A 22819-nucleotide genomic window follows, 5' to 3' on the forward strand; every position below is an offset into this window, starting at 1 on the left:
ATAGTATTGGGCGCATCCACACCTCATCATGTTACATAAGACATGGGCTCATTCAACATAGTATTGGGCGTATCCACACCTCATCATGTTACATAAGACATGGGTGACAACATAGTATTGGGCGCATCCACACCTCATCATGTTACATAAGACATGGGTGACAACATAGTATTGGGCGCATCCACACCTCATCATGTTACATGAGACATGGGTGACAACATAGTATTGGGCGCATCCACACCTCATCATGTTACATAAGACATGGGCTCATTCAACATAGTATTGGGCGTATCCACACCTCATCATGTTACATGAGACATGGGTGACAACATAGTATTGGGCGTATCCACACCTCATCATGTTACATAAGACATGGGCTCATTCAACATAGTATTGGGCGTATCCACACCTCATCATGTTACATAAGACATGGGCTCATTCAACATAGTATTGGGCGTATCCACACCTCATCATGTTACATGAGACATGGGTGACAACATAGTATTGTGCGTATCCACACCTCATCATGTTACATGAGACATGGGTGACAACATAGTATTGGGCGCATCCACACCTCATCATGTTACATGAGACATGGGTGACAACATAGTATTGGGCGCATCCACACCTCATCATGTTACATAAGACATGGGCTCATTCAACATAGTATTGGGCGTATCCACACCTCATCATGTTACATAAGACATGGGCTCATTCAACATAGTATTGGGCGTATCCACACCTCATCATGTTGCATAAGACATGGGCTCATTCAACATAGTATTGGGCGTATCCACACCTCATCATGTTGCATAAGACATGGGCTCATTCAGCTCAAAGTTTGCACCGTCTCCATTACTCAAATGACAAAAATATATCCACATTTTGACCCCAAGTGTTTGAGATGCCACCAGAGTCCAGCGACTGTGGGACAATGAAAATCTTTGAGTGGTGGCTGGGACCTAATTTTTTTGGCATTCTCACACACAGTACCAGTCAAAAGATTTTCACACACCTACTCATTCAAGGGTTTTTCTTTATTCGTACAATTTTTTACATTGTAGAATAATAGTGAAGACATCAAAACTATGAAATAACACATATGGAATCATGTAGTAACCAAAAAAGTAATCCAAATATATTTTATATTTTAGATTATTCAAAGTAGCCACACTTTGCCTTGATGACAGCTTTGAACACTCTTGGCATTCTCTCAACAAGTTTCATGAGGTCACCTGGAATGCATTTCAATTATCAGGTGTGCCTTGTTAAAAGTTCACATTTGGAGGTGTGATGATGTGGGGGTGCTTTGCTGGTGACACTGTCTGTGATGTATTTAGAATTCAAGGCACACTTAACCCGCATGACTACCGCAGTATTCTGCAGCGATACGCCATCCCATCTGGTTTGCGCTTAGTGAGACTATCATTTGTTTTTCAAGGTACTGCCTTCTCCTAGGAGGAGCATTTCATTAGTCCTGCTATCTGCAAGGTGCCCCTGCCTTCTCCAAGGAGGAGCATTTCATTAGTCCTGCTATCTGCAAGGTGCACCTGCCTTCTCCTAGGAGGAGCATTTCATTAGCCCTGCTATCTGCAAGGTGCCCCTGCCTTCTCCAAGGAGGAGCATTTCATTAGTCCTGCTATCTGCAAGGTGCCCCTGCCTTCTCCAAGGAGGAGCATTTCATTAGTCCTGCTATCTGCAAGGTGCACCTGCCTTCTCCTAGGAGGAGCATTTCATTAGTCCTGCTATCTGCAAGGTGCCCCTGCCTTCTCCTAGGAGGTGCATGTTGAATGTGAAGCCCGGCTGTGAATCTATGACTCCCCTGAGCTCATGCAGAACCACAACAGGGTTGACAGGACAGGCTCTCTCAGCTCCATGCCACTCGGCGGTGGGAGAGAGATACCGTGTGGCGCTAACGGGCTAACTGTGCCGACTAGCTAATGAGAACTGTCAACACAGTACAGCCATAGCAAAATGAATCTATTATTCAATAATTGAGTGTTATGGAGCGCCTGGTTTTTGCAGCGGGCAGCCAGCTGGGCATTGAAAAGCGATGGCAGAGAAGGAAAACATGCCAAGGCAGGAGAGCCGAGCGGGTAAAGGAGTAGACAAATGGCTGCTCGGCAATGGCTGCTCGGCAGCTGGGCTGATTGTGTCAGATGTGTGCTGAGTGTAGAGCGAGAAAAAGAGAGAGAGAGGCAGACGGGTGGGTGCGGGCCGTCTGTGGACAGACAAGGAGGAGATGAACTGATAGGAGTACCACAACAGGACACACAGCCCAGCCTGTTGATGGATAGAGTGGAGGAAGAAGAGGAGAGGCTTTCATTCTTCCTTCCTCAGCTGCTGCTGGGAGACCAAAAGCCTGCCTGCGACGCTAACACGAAACACACACACACCACAAACACAACACACACACACACGGCTTAAAGCACCACAGGATCCCAATGCAATAAGCGGTCTGAGCCGAAGGTAAAGGGGTGGAGTTACTGGCAAGGAAACACACTCCAGTAACTGAAAACACAGGAGAGGAATCAACACAGGTTGTTTTGTACCTGTGTATGATTGTCTTTGTCAATGATGGAGAAACTGTTGGGTGTTGTATTACACACAGTGCTGCATTAACCCATCAAAGACGTGTTTATGTCAGTCACCGTACCTTTCTGATAGAGTGGTTGGAGTCCTCACTTTACATTCAAGTCATTTAGTAGATGCTCTTATCCAGAGAGACTTACAGTAGTGAGTCATTTAGTAGATGCTCTTATCCAGAGAGACTTACAGTAGTGAGTCATTTAGTAGATGCTCTTATCCAGAGAGACTTACAGTAGTGAGTCATTTAGTAGATGCTCTTATCCAGAGAGACTTACAGTAGTGAGTCATTTAGTAGATGCTCTTATCCAGAGAGACGTACAGTAGTGAGTCATTTAGTAGATGCTCTTATCCAGAGAGACTTACAGTAGTGAGTCATTTAGTAGATGCTCTTATCCAGAGAGACTTACAGTAGTGAGTCATTTAGTAGATGCTCTTATCCAGAGAGACTTACAGTAGTGAGTCATTTAGTAGATGCTCTTATCCAGAGAGACGTACAGTAGTGAGTCATTTAGTAGATGCTCTTATCCAGAGAGACGTACAGTAGTGAGTCATTTAGTAGATGCTCTTATCCAGAGTGCAAACATTTTCATACTGGTCCCCCATAGGAATTAAACCCACAACCCTGGCGTTGCGAGCGCCATGTTCTACCAACTAAGTCACATGGAACCACATGGGACTTGTGCACGGTGTTCTTTGTAAATGGGGTGGAAACTGTTAGGCCTAGATACGGTACAATGCATTAATTTGTGTGAGGCAGTGCACCGTACCTTGTTGGTAGAAGGGTTGTAGATCCATGTCTTTCTGTCCAGTCAGGTTGCTGAGGAGAGCCATGGCCTTCTGCATGGTTCCACCCAGGATATTGTCCTGGTGCTCCTGGAGAGAACACAACATGGAATAAAGACACAGGAGAAATGAATAGGGGGCGAGGGAAAGGAAGGGCAAAAACCCATGGAAGCACACAGTCTTTCAGGGCAATCCTCAAATATTGAGAGCCTTAGGGATGGATTTCAGCAAATCTGCCTTAGCAATGCTTCTGCAGTACTCTTGTTTTCACAACTACTGTCCCCTGCACCCACAGTACGTCTTATTCTGAAAACTGAAGCATACAGTAGCTAACATTCTGCATTTGTATTGACTACATTATCATCTGCTGCTTACATTATACCTTTCACAGGGTCTAGATACACCTGTGTGTGCCATCTTAAGGGCCTAGATCTGATGATGACTGAAGAAATAGCTGAGCTTTAATGAAGAATAGTCATTAGCATCTTAACTTTTGAGAGGGGAAGCATCTTCAGGACCTGGCTGAGGGCTAGATGAAGAACAGCAGAGGAGCAGGGGGGCTTGGGGAGAGGGAGGAGGGAGAAAGGGCAGCTTGGGGAGAGGGAGGAGGGAGATGGGGGAGCTTGGGGAGAGGGCGATGGGGGAGCTTGGGGAGAGGGAGGAGTGAGATAGGGCAGCTTGGGGAGAGGGAGGGGGGAGATGGGGGAGCTTGGGGAGCGGGAGGAGGGAGATGGGGGAGCTTGGGGAGAGGGAGGAGGGAGATGGGGAGCTTGGGGAGAGGGAGGACGGAGATGGGGGAGCTTGGTGAGAGTTGGAGGAGGGAGATGGAGGAGGTGAAGGTTACTTTGGGATGTGGGGAGGATGAGCCTTGGTGAAGGTTGTGTAATTATCTGGTGAGCCTTGATGAAGGTTGTGTAATTATCTGGTGAGCCTTGGTGAAGGTTGTGTAATTATCTGGTGAGCCTTGCTGAAGGTTGTGTAATTATCTGGTGAGCAGGGTGCAGGGGATGAGCCTTGGTGAAGGTTGTGTAATTATCTGGTGAGCCTTGATGAAGGTTGTGTAATTATCTGATGAGCAGGGTGCAGGGGATGAGCCTTGGTGAAGGTTGTGTAATTATCTGGTGAGCCTTGATGAAGGTTGTGTAATTATCTGGTGAGCCTTGGTGAAGGTTGTGTAATTATCTGGTGAGCAGGGTGCAGGGGATGAGCCTTGGTGAAGGTTGTGTAATTATATGGTGAGCAGGGTTGGATTAGGAACATAATAAGTAGGTAGGCAATGAAGGCCTGAGCTAGGATGTCTGGGATCTAGGCCAGAGTGAAAACACACACACACACACACACACACACACACACACACACACACACACACACACACACACACAGAAAATCAATGCAGCCATAATTAGGGCCCAGACGATTTTTGTTCAAGGGGCTTCCACAGTTTACAGGCTGACAGGAAGGCAGAGAGGAGCAGAGAGAGAAGCACAGAGTTGGGCCAGTAGCTCAGAGATTCTCCTCAGTCTCCTGGATAAATTAGCCATGGAATCTCAAGGCCCAGAACCATCGCTTTTCCACCTGTTTTCTCTGCTAGGCCACTTGAGAAGAGCAGGGGTCATGCAGGTATCAACAGCCCTTAATGAAGAGATACATGTGTGGGCCTAGACCTAAACCCTGATGGGCTCAACTGATTGACTCACTACTTCCTATAAACACTTTGTTTAACACAAAGACTGGTTTGATTTGATAAGGATGAATAGGGAGGCACATGGAGGAGAAATGTATATGGCTGTGTGGCTGCGTCCTTTCTGACAGATGACAGAGTTAAATCCAAAAGCAGGAGATAGAAACATACTGAAAAAATAAGGACGGAAAGAAAAACAAATTTTTATCGCCTCCCGAAAAAGCTTGTCCTCATTTCTGTATCTTATCAGATGTGTAATGGAATTGTGCTGTCTGCCTGCAGCTTGACTTGATCTCTCATCATCTATAATGCTAACTTCAGATCTCACAATCCCAAACATACCATTGGCTGCCTCTGGCCTCACAGTCTGAACCAACAATCACTTCAGTTCTCAACTCAACGTATGTCTCTCTGTGTTGGTTTACATGGAACTAGACTGGAGCCTCACTATCACAGGCCCAATCCCAGAACCTCAAACTCCTATGTAGCTGCTTGGCTGCCTCTTCTGAACTAACTTCAAACGTGTGTGTGTGTGTGTGTGTGTGTGTGTGTGTGTGTGTGTGTGTGTGTGTGTGTGTGTGTGTCTTTGCGAGGGGATAAGCAGTCGATGAATTTCTGTTGACTGCAAGGAAAATGGATTAAAAGGATTCTTCTTCTTCAGTGTGTCCTACAGTGTAAAACAAGCTCTGAAAAGTAGCTTTGCAGTACAACAAAAGACAGTGTTTATGTCTGCTATTTGACTTTCTTTCAAGCTGTAATTTGGTCTCCAGATCAATATTTGTCGCAATGCAGACTTTTCTTCTCTGCTGTTGTTAATGAGAATGGCAGAGGGGAGCGCAACTATTCTCCTAATACCAGCAATGTTGCAATCAGAGCTAGCTGTATAAACCTCTGATTCTATTAGATTCTCCTTTCTCTCTTAAAGCTCACAAACTCATACAGAGTCCACCGACTGTACATTCCTACCTACCTTCCCCCCCACACACACACAGGCAAAATTGATTTTCTTCCAATTAGATTTACACTGTCAGATGACATCAAATTGAATATGGGGCAGAGACACTACAATCAGGGGAAGGCAGAGATAAAGCCACCTTGCAACAGGGAGGGGGTCCACTCCACCAACCATCTTTGTTCATTAACTTCTATGCCAACATTAACCTTTAAAACAAAGCTGTTAAAACAGGGACATTTGAGGGGTCTCAAGTCTCAAGCATTCTCCTTAACACAATCAATCATGATCATCAGTAAAAGACCATGATGCATTGCAGCAGCCACAACAAACTAGACGTGAGCTTCAGTCTCCAGACATTAGATTCAGGACAGCAGGAAAGGAGGGCTGGAGCCTAGCATTGTTACTTGGGGCTCTTGTTGTAACCAGAGTCAAGCTCCCTAAACACTTGCTTAAGGATCAGTCTGCTGATGTTGGACCAAACTCAATCAATGCCACTGTCAATCACCACCGTCTTCCTCGCCACACTCCTTAGTGAGGTGCATTACTGCTCCGTCCGTGGACCACTTTCATGCCGTCTCTGGCCCGAATCAATGCCAGTCCGTGGAACTGCTGAACTGGCCTTAAAAGTAAATAAGTGGACAGCTATTACTACTGCAGTCTGCACTAACTGTGTCGCCAAAAAGCAATTTGATACGATCCCGACCAAACCCACATATTAGCTTCCATTGGATTGGAGAAGGCAAGCCATTGTGGTTCAGAGTAAAGTTAAAAGGTATGGTATACGTCCCAAAAGTGAACCCTATTCCCTATGTAGTGCACTACTTTTGACCAGGGCCCATAGGTCAAAAGTAGTGCACCATATAGGGAATAGGCTTCCATTTGGTACACTCCCTACACACACATGGTGACTACAGTGAAGTGAGAGTGAGAAGAGCTGATTTAATCCTGTCACTATGTATCTGTAAAGCCTGTAATGGACTGGCCATAGTGTATGTCCTGTAGGTGTAACACCTAGGCACTATATGAATGGTGAACCCCAACGGTGGAGAGGAGAGCAGGATTAGTGTGTGATAGAGTCCAGACTGAGTCTATATTGGATAGAGCAGTGTTTATGTGGTTGACCTGCATGACACTGATTGGCTGGTAATGCACACTAAATGGCTCTCCTTCCTGACTGGCTGTGTATGTAACACTGCATTGTATGGTGTTAAACTGTGTGGAGGGAGGCTTTTCTAACGCATTCCAGAACTTATTCGTTGAATCACTAATTCAGAACATTAGGTCCTCTAAATGTAATGATGACATGCATGTGATAAAGTCTACATACGTCCTAGTTGGTACTAATCATGGTTAGGCCTGGCCTATACCCCCAAAACATAGAAGAGACCCGTGGAAAGCAACACAACTATACCTCCAAAACATAGAAGAGACCCGTGGAAAGCAACACAACACGTAAGGACAATCAACCTAACAGCTAACTGATTGCGTCTGTGTGATGTTTCTCAAAGTGTTCTTACATGCAGTGGCAACTTGTCTGAGAAGTCACCCAAGCGATAAGTTCATTAAAGAGTGCAGAGCAGTTACTGGTGGATTGAGGTCAAGGGGGAATTGGCTGTTTACTGAAATAAGCGTTCTGGTCTGATGAATATGTAACCTGTTGTAGGAGCTGGGGGACGACGACCACTTCATATTCTCACTCCATTAAGCACAGCCCCTCAAAAGGCTGTTCCGCTCCCTCCGTCACTCAATTACACAATGTACTGTGATGGGTCACCACCGCACAGCACACTCATTTGCATAATAAATCAATAAAGAACCCTGGCAAACGAGCGCTGCTGGTGCAAAACGGGCTCGGCCTGAAATGACAGAGAGAGAGAAGTAGGCAGGCGGTGGGATGGGGGTGGGGTGGATGGGAGCTAAAATGTCTGGCCCAGCAGAATTCCCCCACATAACAGCCTTTGAATTATGTTCCAATAGCCCAAAGTCCTCTCCACCCAATGGGACTCATATATTTTCACGACAGAGAATAAAACAGCCAGGTGGGGTGGGAGAGGAGGAAGCAAGGTGCTTTGTAATATGACTTTCATCTTAACATTCCTTTCCACTAGTTTCCACCTCGGGCCGTCTGAAAGACGGAGAGAGACACAGACTCAGAGTCGAGTGGAGGTGGGAATTTGACAAACCACTTATATTTTTAGGAGATAGCTTTTTTCTTGAGCCTGGAAATGAAAAGTCGGGCAGGAAACACAAGTGATAAATAAAACCGCACACCAAAGCAGTTTCCTGGAACATAAGATTTTAGTATTAAGAAAAAAAAGCAGCATTTTAAGTGGGACTCTTAACTTACCGCCATGACTTGAAAGACAACAGGTAGGATCCTGCTGTCTCTGACCAGGCTGTGGAGGAGGGAGAGAGAGAGAGAGAGGAGAGGGTGAGAGAGGGGGGAGAAGAGAGAGAGAGAGGGAGAGAGAGAGAGAAAGATGGAGAGGGGGGAGAAGAGAGAGAGAGAGGAGAGGGAGAGAGAGAGAGAAAGATGGAGAGGGGGCAGAAGAGAGAGAGACAAAGAGAGAGAAAGAGAGTGAGAGAAACACAGAGGCAGGTTTAGGTACCTTCATAGCACAGAGAGACGTTTCATCTTCATTAGGGTCCATGCATTGCCTCTGAATCTGAGGCCTACTGAACGTATGGCAGTATTTCAGTGTGTTTGTGTGAAGGCACCGCAGCGTGCCTCGGCTCTAAGATCAGTCATGTGAGAAAAGGACCTCTGACTAATCTTCTGCGGGGAGAAAGGAGCCTTCTGACACCTCAGCACCCAGGAGTAATGTACATCTTTATTGAAAATGACTCTCCACAGCTCCCTTATTGATTAAGCCTTTTGATTCACAACCAATTACAGCTTGTGTATAGAGGTGCTCAAAGGAAGAAAACATTGTGGCAGGCAGGCTAGACACATTTAAACAAGACTAGAGGTCACCCATAGAAAACGTATTAGAGGGAGTTTTTACATAACAATGATGTATTGCACGGCTGGGAAACATTTATTTCCCAGTTTTCCATATATGGTGTCCTCAGTCCTCCAAAGAGAATTCCATCAAATGTTTGTAAAGTAGTGTAGCTTATGTGAGGCAGCTAAGCCATTGTGCAGAACACCAGATAAGAGTAAACACCACTGCCGCTAGGAGTAAATCTCCCAATGAAGTGCAGAGGGACAACACAAGCCTGTGATTAACCAGAGAGACATCCTCTTGAGGTTGAAAGTCACATAGAAGTCAGCAGGCAACCTGAACATACTGAGAAAGGAGAAAACTGAAACATGAAATACAGATGACAACACAAAAATTGACCAGTCCTAGTTGATGTCCAATCTGCTTTCATACTAACTACACAATATCAAGTTTGTTGTAGGGGCCTACATTAGTTTGCCTACAGATGTAGGATTTTAATTTGACCTGAATTGTCACAGCAAAATAATATTGCAGCAACAGGATTTTAACGTTTAATCTATAATGTTGCTTGATTGGTGGTTAGGTTATTAGGCTACATGAAAAATGCAATACTGTTAATATAACCGTGTGTTAGTGTGGGCTTTCATTGAATGTATGTAAATCCCGAAGCTCATCTGCATTTCCTGTGGTGCAGGAACATTTATGTAACAAAAGAGTGATCAAATTAAGATCCTACACATGTATATATGCAGTGTACTATATAACAGACAAACTCCACTCTTCCCTCTCTCCCTCCACTCTTCCCTCTCTCCCTCCACTCTTCCCTCTCTCCCTCCACTCCCTCCCCTCTCCCTCCTCTCTCCCCTCTCCCTCCACTCTTTCCTCTCTCCCTCCACTCCCTCCCCTCTCCCTCCACTCCTCCCTTACCTCCTCCATTATTGTAGTTCAGAAACAACCCTCTCCCATCGATCTCCGTGTGAACCTGAGTGATGACACGTCATTAACATTAAATTGTGCTCATAAAACAAAACAGGAACAAATATGGAGAGTTAAAGGTGAGCAGAGGGCCTGGGTCGTAATTCCACTTTACCCCCATAGAGTAGACTAGACAGAGGTGTAACCAGAACTGATGAATGGCCAAGCTTTATCTCCCTGACGGGGTGACAGAGGAGTGTAAATAGCCAGGCTTCTTCTCCAAGCCTCACAGATTGCCGAGCCTGCATCCCAAATTACACCCTATATAGCACTATATAGGGGATAGGGTGCCAATTGGGACGCATCTACATTGAACTGAAGGCATCCTGTGTGCGAAGTGACATTAAATTATAGCTCAACTTAGGCTACATCGAGGGCCCAGCCAACGAAAAGTCTTTCCCTGTGTCGTGATGACTCACATAGCTTTCAGCCATTAAATCTGAAGACAAATCAGGTCCATCTGTAGGGTGGTAGTGTCTCACCCCCAGCCTGCATGGTTAGCATTCCCAGTTCCACATCATTCTAAATCCATAGCACCCTGCATCACTGTCACGTTAAGAGAAACTGAACTACCAAAATCCGTTCCTGTCAAGGCAGCCAGTAATACTGATACAGGCCTGTTGAAGACTTATTATAGAGAAGGAATAACTGAACTGAAACCATGTCAACAGCAGTGGATACTATCTGGGTCAAAGCAATGGCTCTCTAAACACGATCCTACACAAGTTTTGGGCTAATGACAACTAATGCATCACACAGTATGCATGTACAGTACAACTCATTTCTCAACTTCAATACATCTCTGTGCCATACAGAATCTAGACTGTCCTTAACGTTAGGGGGGGAAAAAACTCTAATTTTCATGTAGACGCAGATTGCGTGGATGAAGTGGCATTTGCCCAGCTAGGCTGGACGGCAAAATAATAAGATACGCTCTGCCCACATTCTCCACGGCTGCAGACAACCTTCTGATCTTATTTACAATCTGATGAAGTTGAGAGTGTGCCTGAGTACAGCTCTGATTCAACCTGTCACGCTTCCTTAATAATGGCACAATGTGTGGATGACATTTAACACAGTCGGTCTACTACCACAGATCCTCCAGCAGCTGCCTGGGAGGGATTTGGATTTTTATATTAAAAAGCTCTCTCTCTCTCTCTCTCTCTCTCTCTCTCTCTCTCTCTCTCTCTCTCTCTCTCTCTCTCTCTCTCTCTCTCTCTCTCTCTCTCTCTCTCTCTCTCTCTCTCTCTCTCTCTCTCTCTGTTTTAAACAATGCAAATGTTAATAATTACCGTATAAACCTCAAGAAATGATGAAATCTATAATTGTGATATCATGGATGGTCAGTCCTTGCATCCATAGCTCTGTCTATGAATTTAAGTCTGGTTATATTTCTCCAGGACCATCCCTCAGCTTTTTCCCAAAACAGGCTGGTGACCGCTTTGTTATTGTCTCCATGAAGGATTCTAGCTTTAAGATTAGGTACACAGAGCCTTCAGGAAGTATTCTCACCCCTGGACTCCACATGTTGTTGTGTTACAGCCTGAATTCAACATGGATTAAAGGGATAATCCAGCCCAAACCACTAACTCATATATTAAATAACACTCATATTTGAATATTTTCTTTGGAACAAGTTATAATAATTTGGTCATTATAACAAGGTTGGTAGAAACATGTGAAAATTGTTTTTGGAAATCTGTTGTAGCTCAAGTTTACTACAAAACCCTAAATGCAATGCTCTCTCTCTGGGCTGGCTGGCCAGTTAGCTAGCTAGCTAGAAAACATAGCTACGCACAACAATACCAACATCAATATCAGCATGTGAAGTAGCTAGCTAGCTGTAAAACATAGCTACGCACAACAATACCAACATCAATATCAGCATGTGAAGTAGCTAGCTAGCTGTAAAACATAGCTACGCACAACAATACCAACATCAATATCAGCATGTGAAGTAGCTAGCTAGCTGTAAAATCGGCTAAACAAACTGCACTCTCACCGAGTTCAACTTGCATTTCGTCTCTGCCCAGAGCGAGAGCCATTAGAATCGAATGAACACCTATTGTATATGTTGCCAATGGGCCTTGCGGTGCATTCTGGGCGATTCTGGGACAAGAACAGCTCTCCTTCAAGAAGTGAATGGGAGTCAATTGGGCGCTTGCTCAAAAACCGAACATTAGCACGAATTTCAAGAAGTACAACAATGCAAATCTTTTCCAAGATGTGAGATAATTAACTTGTTCTCTTTAATATCGTATAGCTCATACTCAGACTTTGAGAAGGGATTGCGTGACGTTTAGTTTAGCCTCTGCGTGACGCAGCATGACCACGTGAATGCAGATGGGTCGACAGTCAGTTGGGTGGGGCGTTTCTCCATTCATTGCCCAGTGGGATTCCTATCTCCACCTTTCTGTAATATCTCTGCTTCCCACACACACAGGGGGCATTGCAACATGGTACTTGAAGTTGAATAATTTGTTACACTGTTTAGATTGGGTACATCTAAGCAAAATCTCTACTTTGTCATGAGGATATAGATGTATGTATGTGTTCTATTGGCTGATTTGACGATCTGGAGAAGAGGTCATTGTTTTAAAAGCGTTATAAAATCTGATAGTGTGGTAACCCCTATGACGAGAATGATGTCGTTAAGACGCACTCCTACACGATTTCCTGATTTTCAAAGACGGACCAGATAGAAGTTAAATCACGGGGACATCTGTTATTTTACCCAGCGATAGAACATAGGCTTTCACCAAATTGACAGAGGTATCATGATTTTATTTCTGGGGGCGGATTATTCCTTTAAATATATATTTTTTTCTCACCTATCTACACAATACCCCATAATGACAAAGTGAAAACATGTTTTTTGAAAGGTACAGACGAATGGTATTGTAAATGAAATACAGAAATATCTCATTTCCATAACTATTCACACCCCTTTGCTATGACACTCCAAACTGAGCTCCGGTGCATCCAGTTTCCTTTGATCATCCTTGAGATGCCACTACAACCTGATTGGAGTCCACCTGTGGCCATGATTTAGAAAGAAACACACCTGTCTATACAAGGTCCTACTGTTGACAGTGAAGAAACTATGCCAAGGAACTGTCTCCGAGAGAGAATTGTGATGAGGCATATATCTGGAAGGGTATGAAACAATTTCTAGAGTGTTAAGTTTCCAAGAACACAGTGGTCTCCATCATTGGGAGATGGAAAAAAAGCTGGAACTACGCAGATCCTGCCTAGAGCTGGCCGTCCAACCAAACAACAGGGCAAGAAGGACCTTAAACAGGGAGGTGACCAAGAACCCAATGACCACTCTGACAGAACAACAGAGTTCCTTGCCTGAGATGGGAGAACCTGCCAGAATCTGGGCATTATGGGAGAGTGGCCAAACAGAAGCCACTCCTAAGAAAAAGGCACATGACAGCACACCTGGATTCTGCAAAAGGGCACATGACTCATAAGACAAAATATTCTATGGTCTGATGAGACAAAAATGTAACTCTTTTGCCTGAATGCAAAGCGATATGTATGGAGAAAATCATGCACAGTTCATCACCCGTCTAACACCATCCCTACCGTGTAGCATGGTGGCAGCATCATGCTATGAGGATGCTTTTCAGCGGCAGGGACTGAGAGACTGGTAAGGACAGAGGGAACAAAATACAGGCAAATCCTTGATGAGAACCCACTTCAAAGTGCAAAAGACCTTAGACTGGGTGCAAAGATGTACGTTCCAACAGGACCTCAAGCATACAGCCAAAGCAACACTGGAATGGCTTCAGAACTATAATGTGAAAGTCCTTGAGTGGCCCAGCCAAAGCCCAGACTTGAATTACATTGAAAATCTGTGGAAAGACTTGAAGATTGCTGGTCAACCCCAACTCCCCATCTAACTTAACAGAGCTTGAGAAAATCTGCAACGAAGAATTAAACTGTAATCGCCACCAAAGGTGCTTCAACACAGTATTGACTCTGGGGTGTGAATACTTATGTAAATTAGATATCTGTATTTCATTTGCCATACATTTGCTAAAATGTCTAAAAACATGTTTATATAGATTTTAGATTTTTAACCTTTATTTAAGTAGGCAAGTCCGTTAAGAACAAATTCTGTCTTTGCACTTTGTAATTATGGGGTATTGTGATACATTTTTAATTCCGGCTGTAACACAAAATGTGGGAGAAGTCAAGAGGTATGAATACTTTCTGAAGGCACTGTATAGTAGTATAGTAGTAGCGATGTAATCATTTAAAGTCTGAAATGTGGAGTGTACAGTAATAGTGGACATTAGTGCCAGTAAAACATCTTCCAACCTCACTCTGGAAGCATTGTGAGGCAGCCTCTATCCTTAACTGTGCACTGTTCCCATCCACTTTGCTCCACATGGCTCCCCTGACTGTCAGAGAGTGTGACACAGACAGTCCTGCAGGTCATCTCTGCTGCCTGTCAGAGGGAGAAGCTGAGGCTGAATGAACAGAGCTGCTGCCTGCCACTGAGCCATGTCAAACCAACACAGCTCAAGCCCAGCCAGCTCTTCAGACCGGCCAGTGACACTGATAGTACGAGGTAACACTCCCATTCCTCATTTACACACACCAGCTGTCAGAGCTGATTACACACACACGAACGCACACACAAAAACACACGAAAGCACAGACGAACAGACCCACGAACACACACAGTCAGGGATGAGGTTTTGCTCTATTCCTCTGACCGCACTCAACTCTGCTGTCCACTCCAATCAGCAGAGAGGAGCAGAGGTCTCCATGCAGGCAGCACAGGTGGCAGACAGAGGAGAGGAAAGGAGGGAGGAGAGGACACCTGGGGATCCCAGGCTTTTAACACAATGGCTGTGACCAAAATGGCAGCCTGTGCCTTTTAGAGTGCACTACGTTTGAACAGGGCTCATAGGCCTCTGGTCCAAAATATTGCACGATAGGCTGCCATTTGCGACACATTCAAAACAACACCCATGCCTGTTCATCCAACTGACCAATCACTCATTGTGTATGCACAGACTACCAGGCAACGGTACCGCATTGACCAATAGCACGATATCAGCACGACTCCAGTCAAATCAAATAATAATACCACAATGAGCGTAGCCTTGATGTAGTCAGCGTGTAACCTCCGTTAACCTGCTCATTAGAAAGGATCAGGTTTTTATTAGCGGTAGCATGCCGGCTTCCTGTAGCTGTGAGGCTGACTTCCGCTGGGATAAAAGCATTTTTCAAATTCCTGCTAATCAGGGTGTAAAAGCATTCCGGCAGATAGAACTGGTTTTGCTTCACTTGCTAAAGCGGGCACAGCTAGGCAGACTGACTGAGCCCACACAAAGGCAACAACGGCCAAAGGTTCAGATAATTGGAAAGTTTGAACTCTGTATCAAACCTGATAATGAGGGGGAAAGACATACTTGTATGAAGCCCTGTTAAAGTCCCAATTTGCAATCTAATTTCAGCCAGAACCCATCAAGGAGAGAGCTCTGCACTTTTTTAGGACTTTATCAAGCAGTGGTAAATGCAATTTAATTTCTCATTGTAAATGTAATAGCTCGTCTCAGACAAGGGAAATACAACCAACAGGAGTGTGTAGCAGATTGCTGACATCAATTTGAATAGTTCAGTTGGCTCTCTCAGTGCCAGATAGATAGACAGAGGGAGGTGTGGGGGCTGGCTTGTGTTCAGAGCCTTGACAGAAATGGCAGTCAGTCTGGGATGTGTTGGAGATCGAAGATAAAACTATGTAAGCGCACCCAGCTGGTGTCCATCATCACCTTCTCAACGACCAGGCAGGCAGCACAGAAACATAGAGAAACCAGCTCTCAATTCATCACAGACAGCGGCTCCCAAATGCCCCTGGTCCATAGTAGTGCACTATGTAGGGAACAGAGTACCCTTGTTTCATGAGGATCACCCAGATGAGAGGGCTTGAGGAACTATCAGGGAGACAATGGCAACATGCTTTAGATACAGTATACTACCATCACCAGACCAGCCTGGCATCTACTGCTCTTCAACTATTTCAACATCCTGCACAGCTTTATTCATTGGTAAACCCATATAATACCTTACTTAGTATACAGACTGCTATCGCCTTACTATGGTGCAGTGGTGGTGTTCACAGTTTATTACACAGCAGAGTGAAATCTTATTCATTCTAACGACTTCTTCTGCATCGTTCAGTAACATCACGTTCCCACCTCTGCTAAGCAGCACAGTCCCTAACTTAGGCTTAGTCTGACCTTTCCTCTGTAACAGATCAATACTCCTTACTAATCCCAAGCACACAAAGGGCCTGTCTGCCTGCCTGCTGCCTGCCATTAGGTTAGAGGACAGTCTGGCTCTCTGATGAACACTGGAATATCCATGGTTAATACTAAACACTATGCAGGAATCTCATACAACTGCAGCAGCTAGCTAGCTATAGCAACCTACAACATACTGTACATCCCAAATGTCACCCTTTTCCCTACATAGAGCACTACTTTTGACTAGAGCCCTATGGGTCCTGTTCAAACATAGTGCCCTATATAGGGAATAGAGTTCCATTTGAGATCCAGACAGTCTTCAAAGAGGGTGGGAGTGGACGGGTTGGTTAAGGACATTCTCAGATTTCCTTTTGAAAAGTGACATTACGTCTTCCTCTTTGTGCTCCAGGTCCAGTGTGATCTGAAAGCCATTGAGCAGGATGACAGACATACTGCTGAGGTGTGTGTTGCCACCAGCTGGTGAAAGACTCCTTTAAAACTCCCCCGGGAGCTGTTAACCCCCCTGTTCTGTTCTCCTGTTCTCCTTCTATCAGCTCCACTGTTCTCCCCTGAACAGCAGCGACATGGCGGTGACATCACACCTCTCCTGTAGGCTGGTCCTATTTGGACACACCCAATCATCAATCAATCGATGACTTTCCTTTCCCAGGGAACGGTTTTCTCTCCTTCAGCCCAGTGTGTGTGAGTGTGCGCGCGTGTGTGACCTTGCGTACGACCGTGTTTGCGTGTGTGAGTGTGTTACTGTTGCAGCATATCAGGGAAGACCTACCTCTGAGAATCTCTTTAACATCACATTACCAGTGTAGCTTTCTTTCAATAAGGACAAGCCAATGCCTCGTGTCTGTGTGCTTATGCATCAACTTCTGCAATTAAATAATGTCTCTATGTGAGTATTTCTCTAAAATTAGTTTAAGTTTGCTCTTATTTATGCTCTACTTTCCCCTATGATTCAGATAACTGCACGGAGGAGGGGTGGAACGGCCCTGGCAAGCCAAGGAAACGTGGTGTGAGCTGAATTCTAGATGTGCCATGCACTGTGAGTTTGTGCCCTGCAGGCAGGCAGCTACAGAGGGAGGAGGGGGATCTACAGTGTGTTATTAGGGAAACAGTGCAGTGTTGGGCCTGAGCTCCACACTGCTCCCTACATGAGGCCACAACTCTGGAACACCCCTCAACATGCTGATGCTGCGAAAAGGTCAAGCATATTAAACTATGTATTAGGCTGCTGATAAACAATACAATTATTGACTTCGTGATTTTGTTTTCTCGGGTAGTAATAATTACATGAATGATCTGATGTGTCCAAAACCAGCTTATGGTTTACAGCTTCAAGGGAGGGAAGGAGAGAGAGACTTTTTACCTACTTAATGTACCACAGTGTGCCATCACAACAGCAAGATGTGTGACCTGTTGCCACAAGAAAAGGGCAACCAGTGAAGAACAAACACCATTGTAAATACAACCCATATTTATGTTAATTTATTTCCCCTTTTGTACTAATTATTTGTACATCATTACAACACTTTATATAGACATAATGACATTTGAAATGGCTTTATTCTGTTGGAACTTTTGTGAGTGTGATGTTTACTGTAAGGTTTTTATTGTTTATTTCACTTTTGTTTCTTGTCTATTTCACTTGCTTTGGCAATGTAAACATATGTTTCCCATGCCAATAAAGACCCTTAAATTGAAATTGAATTGAGAGAGAGAAACAGAGAGAGAGGAGAGAGACAGAAAGAAAAAGACAGAAGAGAGAGATCAATTCACTTTTTTTATTTGATTATTTCTTAACCCCCAGAAATAATTTCTTAACTTAATATTCAACACCAGAAAAAAAATGCAAGTGTTAATCAAGATGCTGTGTTGTCTCTTCAGGTTGCGTTGTGTACAACAGATGCCATAGCAACCCCATCGCAACTCACCTCCATAAACTCTAGGTAGATAATAACAGATGCCATAGCAACCCCATTGCAACTCACCTCCATAAACTCTAGGTAGATAATAACAGATGCCACAGCAACCCCATTGCAACTCACCTCCATAAACTCTGGGTAGATAATAACAGATGCCATAGCAACCCCATCGCAACTCACCTCCATAAACTCTAGGTAGATAATAACAGATGCCATAGCAACCCCATCGCAACTCACCTCCATAAACTGTAGGTAGATAATAACAGATGCCATAGCAACCCCATCGCAACTCACCTCCATAAACTCTGGGTAGACAATAACAGATGCCATAGCAACCCCATTGCAACTCACCTCCATAAACTCTGGGTAGACAATAACAGATGCCATAGCAACCCCATCGCAACTCACCTCCATAAACTCTGGGTAGACAATAACAGATGCCATAGCAACCCCATCGCAACTCACCTCCATAAACTCTGGGTAGATAATAACAGATGCCATAGCAACCCCATCGCAACTCACCTCCATAAACTCTGGGTAGATAATAACAGATGCCATAGCAACCCCATCGCAACTCACCTCCATAAACTCTGGGTAGATAATAACAGATGCCATAGCAACCCCATCGCAACTCACCTCCATAAACTCTGGGTAGACAATAACAGATGCCATAGCAACCCCATCGCAACTCACCTCCATAAACTCTGGGTAGATAATAACAGATGCCATAGCAACCCCATTGCAACTCACCTCCATAAACTCTGGGTAGACAATAACAGATGCCATAGCAACCCCATCGCAACTCACCTCCATAAACTCTGGGTAGACAATAACAGATGCCATAGCAACCCCATTGCAACTCACCTCCATAAACTCTGGGTAGACAATAACAGATGCCATAGCAACCCCATTGCAACTCACCTCCATAAACTCTGGGTAGACAATAACAGATGCCATAGCAACCCCATTGCAACTCACCTCCAAAAACTCTGGGTAGATAATAACAGATGCCAAAGCAACTCCACCGCAACTCACCTCCATAAACTCTGGGTAGACAATAACAGATGCCATAGCAACCCCATTGCAACTCACCTCCATAAACTCTGGGTAGACAATAACAGATGCCACAGCAACCCCATTGCAACTCACCTCCATAAACTCTGGGTAGACAATAACAGATGCCACAGCAACCCCATTGCAACTCACCTCCATAAACTCTGGGTAGACAATAACAGATGCCATAGCAACCCCATCGCAACTCACCTCCATAAACTCTGGGTAATAACAGATGCCATAGCAACCCCATCGCAACATCAAGATGACATTGTGTTGGTTAGACTCTTTGGTTTTCTTCAAGATGACATTGTGTTGGTTAGACTCTCTGGTTTTCATCAAGATGACATTGTGTTGGTTAGACTCTCTGGTTTTCATCAAGATGACACTGTGTTGGTTAGACTATCTGGTTTTCTTCAAGATGACACTGTGTTGGTTAGACTCTCTGGTTTTCTTCAAGATGACACTGTGTTGGTTAGACTCTCTGGTTTTCATCAAGATTACATTGTGTTGGTTAGACTCTCTGGTTTTCATCAAGATGACATTGTGTTGGTTAGACTCTTTGGTTTTCTTCAAGATGACATTGTGTTGGTTAGACTCTCTGGTTTTCATCAAGATGACACTGTGTTGGTTAGACTCTCTGGTTTTCATCAAGATGACACTGTGTTGGTTAGACTCTCTGGTTTTCATCAAGATGACATTGTGTTGGTTAGACTCTCTGGTTTTCTTCAAGATGACATTGTATTGGTTAGAGTCCTAGTCTGTCTATCTGGAGATGGTGTAGAACAGGGTTCCCCAGCTGGCAACCCGCGGGCCGAATGCTTTTATTTGGCAACTAAAATGTTCTGAGCACAAAATATATATGTTCCATGGTTGGACATAAAAGACTGTAAAAACACCAGGAAATCAGCTCCAAGTAATTTTGATTTTGAAATCTGTTTCCAAGTATTCCCACACATAGTAGAGAGATGTGATTATATACAAATGTAAACAAGGTTTTAAATTATTATGTTTAGTTTAATATTATATCTGTGCTTCTTGTGGTCAGTTTGCAGTCTACAAATGATTAGTAATTATGTTCCAGACCCCCAACCATCCTCCAGACCATCCTCCAGACCATTCTCCAGAAACAAAACGGCCCACAGCTGAATCTAGTTGATGATCCCTGGTTTAGAAGTTATTTATTTTATTTTACCCCTTGTTCTCCCCAATATCGTGATATCCAAATTGGTAGTTCCAGTCTTGTCCCATCACTGCAACTCCCCTAGAGAGCCGTGCGTCCTCCGAAACACGACCCTGCCAAGCAGCACTGCTTCTTGACACACTGCTCACTTAACCCGGAAGCCAGTCGCACCAATGTTTCGGAGGAAACACCGTCCAGCTGGTGCTCAAAGTCAAGGAATCGCTAGAACGCGATGCGACAATGAAATCCCGGGCCGGCCAAACCCTTCCCTTAACCAGGACGACGCTGGGCCGATAATGCGCCGCCTCATGGGTCTCCCGGTCACAGTCGGCTGTGACACAGCCTGGGATCGAACCAGGGTCTGTAATGACACCTCAAGCACTGCGAAGCAGTGACTTAGACCGCTGCGCCACTCAGGAGGCTGGTTTAGAAGGTTTTACCTGTTGACGGGGCTGCTGTGTTCTGTGAGGGCCACCAGCAGCTTGAGAGCGTAGACTGGGATTGGGTCTGGCTCCAACAGGAGAGATTCATACCTGTACAACATAGGAGAGGCATTAGTCACACTTTATATGGATAGCTATTACGGTAGTCCCCTACAGAGAGGTTTAGGGTCTAGTTAGTTCAACAGCTTGTTGATTGGTGTATAGATGTTTTACTAACTATCGAGAAATCCTCTGTAGAGAACTGGCCAACACATATGGGGACTGGTTTAAATATTGAATTCAATAAATCTAAATAACTAATGAAAAAAACATAAATAAATTCAATAAATCTAAAACGTTTATTTGAAATGTTTATTTATACACTAGGGAACTGGCCAAATAAAGTTAACAAAACAAGAAGGTTCACTACTTTGACTGCACTCCACACACCCAGGCCCAGATGAACAGTGGAGCTGGACTGGCTCTCAGTTTCTGGTCATTAATTAATCCATGTCATCAGAGCTTTTAAATGAGCTAAAGTTGAGAAGTCTGCAGAAGCAGCTGAAGACAGGGAGGCACAAAGGGAGAGGGTAGAGGAGAGGAGAGTAGAGAGAGAGGAGAGGAGAAAGAGGAGAGTAGAGAGAGAGAGGAGAGTAGAGAGAGAGAGAGGAGAGTAGAGAGACGGGAAAGAGAGAGAGAGGAGAGTAGAGAGAGAGAGATAGGGTAGAGGAGAGTAGAGAGAGAGGAGAGAGGGTAGAGGAGAGGAGAGGAGAGAGGGTAGAGGAGAGTAGAGAGAGAGAGGGTAGAGGAGAGTAGAGAGAGAGGGTAGAGGAGAGGAGAGAGAGAGGGTAGAGGAGAGGAGAGAGAGAGGGTGGAGGAGAGGAGAGAGAGGGTAGAGGAGAGTAGAGAGAGAAGGTAGAGGCAAGTAGAGAGAGAGAGGGTAGAGGAGAGTAGAGAGAGAGGGTAGAGGCAAGTAGAGAGAGAGAGGGTAGAGGAGAGTAGAGAGAGAGGGTAGAGGATAGGAGAGAGAGAGAGAAAGAAGAGTAGAGAGAGAGAAAGAAGAGTAGAGAGAGAGAGGGTAGTAGAGAGAGAGAGCAGAGAGGGTAGAGGAGAGTAGAGAGAGAGGAGAGAGTAGAGAGAGAGAGCAGAGAGGGTAGAGGAGAGTAGAGAGAGAGAGGAGTGAAAGTAGAGGAGAGTAGAGAGAGAGGGTAGAGGAGAGGAGAGAGAGAGGAGAGTAGAGAGAGAGAGGAGAGAGGGTAGAGGAGAGTAGAGAGAGAGAGGAGTGAAAGTAGAGGAGAGTAGAGAGAGAGGGTAGAGGAGAGTAGAGAGAGAGAGGAGAGTAGAGAGAGAGAGGAGAGAGGGTAGAGGAGAGTAGAGAGAGAGAGGAGTGAAAGTAGAGGAGAGTAGAGAGAGAGGGTAGAGGAGAGTAGAGAGAGAGGAGTGAAAGTAGAGGAGAGTAGAGAGAGAGGGTAGAGGATAGCAGAGAGAGAGGGGTAAAGGAGAGCAGAGAGAGAGAGAGGGGGGTAAAGGAGAACAGAGAGAGAGAGAGAGGGGTAAAGGAGAGCAGAGAGAGATAGAGAGAGGGGTAAAGGAGAGCAGAGAGAGATATAGAGGGGTAAAGGAGAGCAGAGAGAGAGGGGGGGGGGGTAAAGGAGAGCAGAGAGAGAGAGAGAGGTAAAGGAGAGCAGAGAGAGATAGAGAGATAGAGAGAGAGGGGTAAAGAAGAGCAGAGAGAGAGGGGTAAAGGAGAGCAGAGAGAGATAGAGAGAGAGGGGTAAAGAAGAGCAGAGAGAGAGGGGGGTAAAGGAGAGCAGAGAGAGATAGAGAGAGAGGGGTAACGGAGAGCAGAGAGAGATAGGGAGAGAGCGGAGAGAGAGGGTAGAGGAGAGCAGAGAGAGAGTGGGGAGAGGTGAGGAGAGATGAAAGAAAGTGTAGGGGAGATAAGAGAGAGGGGGGAGAGGATAGGGGAGAGCGGAGAGAGAGAGCAGGGAGAGAGGGTAGGGGAGATAAGAGGGGGGAGGAGAGAGGGA

General features: G+C 45.0%; 1 protein-coding gene across 1 annotated transcript in view; it reads right to left on the reverse strand.

The window, feature by feature from the left end:
* Window positions 1-22819, reverse strand: part of LOC110520767 (inactive serine/threonine-protein kinase ULK4) — a 233517-nt gene that overhangs the window by 145456 nt on the left and 65242 nt on the right. The window contains exons 30-32 of the mRNA XM_090188661.1: window positions 20808-20900; window positions 8356-8404; window positions 3357-3462 (exon numbers count right to left, since the gene is read on the reverse strand). Coding sequence (XP_090044787.1) covers window positions 3357-3462; window positions 8356-8404; window positions 20808-20900 — 248 coding nt within the window. The remainder of the gene's footprint in view (window positions 1-3356; window positions 3463-8355; window positions 8405-20807; window positions 20901-22819) is intronic.

The sequence above is a fragment of the Oncorhynchus mykiss genome, chromosome 2 (genome assembly GCF_057628025.1).
Source record: "Oncorhynchus mykiss isolate SJ-2025 chromosome 2, ASM5762802v1, whole genome shotgun sequence".
Lineage (NCBI taxonomy): Eukaryota > Metazoa > Chordata > Actinopteri > Salmoniformes > Salmonidae > Oncorhynchus > Oncorhynchus mykiss.